General features: G+C 35.1%; 1 protein-coding gene across 1 annotated transcript in view; it reads right to left on the minus strand.

Annotated features, from left to right (window-relative positions):
* Positions 1-3,420: 3,420 nt before the first annotated feature.
* tmem128 (transmembrane protein 128) overlaps positions 3,421-8,276 on the minus strand; it is an 8,983-nt gene continuing 4,127 nt past the window's right edge. The window contains exon 4 of the mRNA XM_059328605.1: positions 3,421-3,669. Within this exon, the coding sequence (XP_059184588.1) occupies positions 3,570-3,669 (100 nt within the window). The 3' untranslated portion in view covers positions 3,421-3,569. The remainder of the gene's footprint in view (positions 3,670-8,276) is intronic.

Raw genomic sequence — 8,276 nt, forward strand, 5'->3', positions numbered from 1 at the left:
TGTTGCCTTGAAATTTTGAGTTCACCCAACTTTTCTTTTTTTGCAGTGTGGCACTTAGCTCAGATGATATTCACAGTGCAATATTACATCTGATAAGGTTTCTGTTTCTGAATTTATGTGCTGAGGTGACACTATTGTATTATTGTTTTTGATTGTTTTCGTGTCTCATTCCCAAAGGAAGAACTTGTTGTTGAAATTGTCTAATAAAATCAATAAATCAAATTATGAGTCATTTCAAAGTTGTCCTTCATCAAGCAAAGACACCCATTTTAATAAATAGGGAAATTAGTAATACAATTTTATTAAAAATAGGGGGAAAACATTTTACAGAATATGATATCTTTGCATTCTTTGCCACAATTTAGATGAGAAAAAAAAGGAATAATTTAAAATCTTTGTTGGTTTCATAACATTAAAAATGGTGGAAAAAAACCTTTTATTCCCTTCATTGTTTACACATATTTTCTACATATACATTTTAAAAAAAAGGTCATTTTCACAGCAGGTATTTTAACATGGGACAGTAGGAAGAGTTTAACAGAAAACATTTAAACAGTGCCATTTTAAATGTTATCAGTAACACCTGTTTAAAAGAAACACCTCTTCCTAAAATAAGGCAAAATGTCTGCTGTGAAATAGTGGCTATTCTCAAAACATTCATGACACTCGTAAGTGCTGCTCGGCAAACAACTAACACAATGCATTGCATTTCTTGATACAGTCGTCATTGTTTCTTTAGGAAAACACAACAGTGACAAATCATAAAATAAGATGGTTAAACTCTCAGCTCAGCTGCTAAAAGCATCAAAACAGTTGTGTGTATGCTGCAGGTGTGAGAGACGAAGAAGGGACACAATGGTGGGGACAGAGGAGTATAAAACACTTTCACAATAGTGATGGAAAAGTGTGGAATGCAACATGTCCTGTCATGATCTACACTACCGGTCAAAAGTTTTAGAACACCCCAATTTTTCCAGTTTTTTATTGAAATTCAAGCAGTTCAAGTCAAATGAACAGCTTGAAAGGGTACAAAGGTAAGTGGTGAACTGCCAGAGGTAAATAAAAAAAGGTAAGCTTAACCAAAACTGGAAAATAATGTACATTTCAGAATTATACAAGTAGGCCTTTTTCAGGGAACAAGAAATGGGTTAACAACTTAACTCTATGGAGTCTTGGGCTATTTTGTCCATTTTTGAATTCTTTTCATGCATGCTAATGCTTTTTTTGGTCATTTTGTGTCTTTTTTTTGGTCTTTTTGTGTCTTTTTTTAGTCCTTTAGTCCAACATAAAATGTGATTTTGAATCTTTTTTTTTGCTTTCAAAACACTATCATGCTCAATAAAGAATTTAAATGTTGCAAATGTGCATTAATTTCAGAGTACACTGAGACATTAAACTGCATCATTTTCAATTCAATTCTGGAAAAGTTGGTGTGTTCTAAAACTTTTGACCAGTAGTGTATATAAATCTTGTATTATTTTTCTGTTGCCTACAAAGTGGTGCTACAAAGTCTTCCCCTTTTTTAATTATCAACAATGCAATATGACTGAAAAATCAGGGAAATAACTATTATATTAAACACACACAGAACCAGCACAAAAATGTGCTGGGCATTGAGGTCGTAGACATACAAAGGTTCTGACAAACACATTAGTCAACTAAAATGTTGAAAGAATAAAACATTAACCCATAAGAACCCATGGTGACACCTGTGTAACAAACACTTTAAATCTTCTATAATCTCCCATATTCAGCATTATGCTTCACATTAACTCATTAAATCCCTAAGTGACACATACTCAACATCCTGGTGTGGTGGTCATGTGACTGTGACAAGAAGTGACTTCTCCAAAATATGTGTCCGACTGGAAACAGAAATGTGAAAAAGTAGCTAATTTTAAAAAGCTTATTTTTTGTGACGAGGCTAAGTTTAAACCCATTTAACAATTCTAAGCTGTTAATAGGGTGTCCTGTACTGCATTTAACTTGTTCTGACCATATTTCTTGCACAAATGTTGATAAATGTGGTGGAGATGCAAAAGAAAAAGGTAAATTTGTGTCTCTGTAAGCAGAAAATGTGTCTAGTTTTTTTCCATTTTAAAATAAGAAATATTTCAAACATTGTCCATTGTAACGTTTATGTCACATCACAGATCTTTGACATTTAGGGGTAGAATTAAAAAAAACTAAAAACATCAGAAATGTGTTCTATGTGGTCCACTTATAGAACCTTCCATCCTTTAAGGTGAACCGGGTCTGGGTTCTTATGGGTTAAATTTGGTATATGAGCAACATTTTTACATTTAAAGTGCGAGATCCACTTTACAACTACAGCAATGACAAATAACAGTTGAAATATTTTTCTGTCAAAGCCACAGGGAGCCACTGGTGGCAGCCAAAAGAGCCACAGGTTGCCTACCCTTAAATTATGTGGCACAATAATATATTGACACCAAATCTAGAGCTTAATCTGATATTTTACTACAGGTCAGGGCTACACAGGGGCAATTCTAGGATTTAAGGACATTCGAGGGCTTTCACCACGTGCACTTTTTGGGGTGATAACCAAGCACTATTTTAATACTTTTGTATGCCCTCTGGAAACTTATTTACATTCAAACTACAAAAAAAAATGTCTAGTCTGAGTGAATGAATGAAATGTCTGAGTATTTTTTAGTCGATTACGGTGTTGGAGTGTCAAAGGTTTTTGGAAGATGTCTGTCTGTATTTATACCAGTGTAGTAAAGTTTGCAGATGCAGTGTAAACGTGAGCATTGTTTAACCCTTTGATGCACAACATGGGTCTAAAGTGACCCGACTGAGGTTTTAATGTTCTATATTTTTGCAATAAATTAATTTCATCATTCAGTATTCCAGGTTTTCCTCAATCAATTTGTTTTTGATCATCATACATCCTAATTTTTTGTTTTTCATTTCTTACTTTTTGAATAAAACCCTTTTTGTATCACTACGCTTCTAATGCACAACATGGGTCAAAAATTATGGGGGTTAAAAATTATGTCATTATGGGGGTATTGTGTGTATAATTTTAAGGAAAAATGAATTTAATCAATTTTGGAATCAGGCTGAAACATAAAAAAATGTGGAAAAAGTGAAGCGCTGTGAAAACCTACCAGATACACTGTATGTGTGACAAAATGATACACAAACATGTTAAATATATTAAATATACGAGTGTGGAAAGTAACTATTTGAAACAAATTACTATTATTATAGTATTAGGTAATTTAATTTTAAATCAAATTTGGATGAATGAGTCATTTTTGACCCATGTTGTGCATCAAAGGGTTAAGAAAATATGGGTTAGTAATGGAGAAAGACTATAAATAGAAAAACTCAACATTGCAGTTAACAAGATGAAGTTTAAAATTTAAGTTGCTCAAGTACGAAGCATTGGTATTAAATATCTAATACTTTAATGCTACAAAAGGTCACAACACAAATATGTTCACATTTTAGAGGCCAAATACAGAGTTATTAATTCAATAAAAAGACACGTTTGACATAGCTTTAAAATAAAACAAAAGTATCATTGTCACCAGTCATATTCATCCGAGCATAGAGATGAACATGACCACGCCCATGAACTGTGTGAAGAGGATGAGTGGAGTGAAGAAGGACCACACGGGCCACAGGGCCATGTTTAAGCTGCAAGGAGAGCACAAATATGCAAAATTTGAATTAGTGCATCAGTACTGATGAAATATATTGTTTGTATACAGGTGTCATGCTGCCAGAACTGCTGCAAAGGAAGAATATGGGCAGCTTTAAAAATGCCAGTGAATTTTATAGACAGTGAATTCTGATTAATGCTGCTAATAAAACAAGAGCTCAGGCCCCGTTCACACGAGGACGGTCTGAACAGAAGACGCAAAAGTGGCGTTGCGTCTTCACTTTTTATTCCTCGTTTAGACGAGCGTTTTCAGGAGGAAATCTGCTGCATACGGTGACGCAAAAGTGTGTGAAATTGGATTGTATGCAGCCAGGCGGCATCACTTAAAGCCATAAGAGCATCTTTGGGCATGCAGAAGTTTTCACGCCACACATTTTCATCAGCTACTCCTTCCACAAAGTTCTCCACCATCACTAGATCTCCCAGGTCTCGTTCACAGCCGTCTGGCTCGCCTCCGACCAATTGCTGCATCCAGAATGTGATGGAGGTAATTCCAGATCCTTCTCTGTTCACTAATACTATCTGTACATATCCTGTACATTTGGTGGAAAGACTCCTGTAAGTTTATTAGAGCTGCCAGAGCAGCTTGAAGGTCCCACCATGGAAATAATCCCACGTTTGTTTATTTCCTGTACTGGAGCATGTATGTGACGTAAACACATACGTGACGTGAGCAGATCAGATCAGAGTTTTGTGTCTTGTCAGTGTAGACGACACGCTACGGAGGAGAGGATTTAACTTTTCCACTTTGGAAGGTGGTTTCAGATTTTAGCGTCTTTAAGCCCCCAAAACGCCGTCACCGTCTAAACCAAAGGCACTTCAGATAAAATATTTTGTCGTTTTTACCCGCGAGCGTCCTCGTGTGAACGGGGCCTAAGAAGCAGTGAGAACATCCAAAACAAGTTCACACTTCATAATGCAGCATCCAATCTAACAAGTTTTGCATTTGAAAGCTGCTTTTTACTGTTTACTGTTAGCTGACCAAGTGGTCAATCAATTAAAGGGAACTGTTGAGGTGTGAGATGTCAGCAGTCAAATAACAACAGAGACATTTTAGTTAATCTAAACCATTAAAAGTCATGATTATTGCACTACTCAGCCCCTCATCAAACACAGACAATGCCATACTGATAAAATGAATAGGTGCTGTAAAATTATGCAATAGTAAAGATCCCACCTCACACTGTGTTAAGATGCAGACCTAGATAGAGATCGCTCTTTCATCATCAGTCAGTTCTGACCTTCACTGATGCAGAAAAATGTTGGATAGATTTCTGTAAATAATACTACATATACACACACACATATATATATATATATATATATATATATATATATATATATATATATATATATATATATATACACACACACACACACATCATTCCCCCTTAAAATATTAGTGTTATAAATACTCCAAAATCAATGTTATCTGTATATGTGAAATTCTGAGATTTTCTTCTGGTACTATGTACATCAGGGGGGGGCAATTAATTTCCCCAAGGGGCCACATGACCAATACCACGAAGGTTGCAGGGGCCGGACCAAAACTCTGAACTAAATTCTGCTCAATATTAATGTAATCGCTTTATAAAATATAGTACATTATCTGGTTTTGAGCTGCTACTGATAGGAATACATGTTATGATAAGACTGTTAATGTGGAGTAAATCAAATATAGCAGTAAAAAGTAGTAAATACTCCAATCACTATATCACTTTAACATTTATTTCAAACACAACTGTAAATGTCCTTTAGCAAGGTTCCTATTGGTGTTTTTGTATTATATCGCTTGTTTTTCATGTTTGTACATTTTTTTTAGGTGTTTTACAATGTTGTGGTGCTTTTATTTTGAAATGGTGCCGCCCAGTGTGAAACAGGTGCTTTCATTTTGAAAGGTAGTGACAGGAAATAACCGGTGGAACGGTTAAATGAAAAAGCGAACGGTAAATAATAAGGAGTGCGTCGTAATTCATATGAAGTTGATATAAAGTATCAAAAGGCTTCTATAGTGGCTGACTGACAGGACACAAGGTTTGTTAAAGTTTATTTTATTCTGTCATATATATTAGTGGCTATATTTGTTGTCTTAACTATAGTAAAAGTGCTTGTTAGCTCTAGTGCTAATGCTAATGTTTGCTATTTTTTTCAAAATAAAAGCACTGCGGTTATATTGATTTCTAATTTCTGGGTAACCTCCAGTAACCTCACGCGGGCCGGACAAGGACAGCCAACGGGCCGGATGTGGCCCGCGGGCCGCCCAATGCCCAGGTCTGATGTACATTAACAGTTTGAAATAAAGATTTTTAAAAGATAGCAACCAGGCAACTCTGTGACAAGATACACAACGCATTCTCCTGCAATTTACATCTTCTTAAAGCTGAATGACTACAGATGTGAATAAAAACGTGTGAGGTTATCATGCTTGTTGACAGGGTTGGCACAGGTTAACACAGTTAAGCATCTCCAACCAGAAAGGAGGCTGTCAGGAAGTGAATTTTGATTCAGCACGTAGTACACAAATTACGTTTGATTGAGTACAGCATTTCAGACACAGCTTAGGTGAAACACCCGTGTGAGCGTACAATGAGTAATTCTCCAAGATGTATTTATGATATTAACACTTAAAGCAGGGGTGTCAAACTCAAATACACAATGGGCCAAAATTTAAAACTTGAATAAAATCGCAGGCCAACATTGAACAAATAAACCTTTTAATATATACCAAACATGTTTTGCTTTAACATTAAATATGGAACCAGCAACGCTGATAAACATTACAACAATATATAACTAAATAGTGCAGACATGCAAAATCAAATTTCAAATAAAAATCGTATGACTCTTTTCTATTTGCATCCTTCTGATTTAAATATCAAAATAAAGTTTTTCAACAGGTTAATGCATTTAAAAAAAACAAAACAATAATAAATCTAGTATTAGCGGTAAATGCGCCGTATAATACCAGTGGGTCAGCTTTTATAGTACAATAATAATATAATAATTTGATATTGGCTCGCGGGCCAAATAAAATTACACTGCGGGCCAAATTTGGCCCGCGGGCCAGAGTTTGACACCCCTGACTTAAAGAGACAAACTCAAAAGCAATGTCTCTTTCCAGGAATGAAGACCTGGAGGAAAATAGTTCCTACATGAAACTGCTCACTGCTTGATTTTGGGGTGACTGTCCCTTTAATGATTACCCAATGGGTTGCTAGTACCCAACTGAGAATCAACATCAGCACATTTTAGCAAAGACCGACCTGTCCAGCACAAATGAGCAGTGAGTTTTGGTCTAATACCACAATTTTCAACAAACAAAGTAATATTTTAGGCAATCGTGTGCTTCCATTTTTGTAGCAACAGTCTTGGGGAGGCCCTTTTGTGTTCCAACATGACAGTTTTTGATTTTTGAGGCTGATTCTTAAATCAATATTCGAGATTTGATAGTAACATATCAGCCATTGTTTAAAGTTGCTGTACGCAACATTCAGAGCATATCTATGGTTCAGAGTCTGGGCAGGGTTTGCCTCCTATTGTTCTCATTTCCAACTCATCACATACAGACGCTTGGTTAGGACAACTGGTGTCACTTTTTAAGGCGCCCAGCTACCACAAAGAAGACAGAGAAGCTTGAATTACAACACACACACCGGCGGAGCATGACTTCATTCTCTGGTCTGGATGCCATTACTCCAGTATATCTTTACTGTTTACTGCAGGGGTCTCAAACTTGTGGCCCGCGGGCCAATTGTGGCCCTCGTGACGATGGCCCCCACCTTGATATGAAAGTTTAATGTGAGTTTTATATGAATGGGACTTTACCGTGTTGTGTGTGGAAGGTCCCTTTAATTACTTTTATTTGAAATTTTGTGTCATTAAAAAAATAATTGTATGTCTTTTTTTAATAATTTTGTGCCTTTTTTAAAAATAATTTTGTGTCTTTTCTGGTAATTCTGTGTCTTTTTTTAGTAATATTGTGTCTTTTTTTTAGCAATTTTGTGTCATTTTTGGTAATTTTGTGTATTTTTTGGGTCATTTTGTGCCTTTTTTAAAAATAATTTTGTGTCTTTTCTGGTAATTCTGTGTCTTTTTTTAGTAATATTGTGTCTTTTTTAGTAATTTTGTGTCTTTTTGGTAATTTGTGTCTTTTTTAGTAATTTTGTGTATTTTTTCGGTCATTTTGTGTCTTTTTTAAAATCATTTTGTCTCTTTTTTGGTAATTATGTCCTTTTTTGTAATTTTGTGTCTTTTTAAAGTATTATAGTGTTTTTTCAGTCATTTTGTGTCTTTTTTTTTAATAATTTTGTGTCTTTTTTGGTAATTTTGTCTCTTTAAGTGATTTAGTTTTTTTTCTGTCATTTTGTGTCATTTTTTAGTAATTTTAGTCTTTTTTTGGTCATTTTGATACTGCCTCCAGCAGCCCCCAGGTAATTTGAGTTTGAGACCCCTGGTTTACTGCAATATTCATGTTTTCAATTTTGTGTAAAGCACATTTAATAAGTAAAGCAAATAAATGTTTGATTATAATTCCACTTTTTTATGTTTTGTTTTTTGAATTATACAAAATCTATACTGAGCG

This window comes from Centropristis striata, chromosome 3 (assembly GCF_030273125.1).
Source record: "Centropristis striata isolate RG_2023a ecotype Rhode Island chromosome 3, C.striata_1.0, whole genome shotgun sequence".
Lineage (NCBI taxonomy): Eukaryota > Metazoa > Chordata > Actinopteri > Perciformes > Serranidae > Centropristis > Centropristis striata.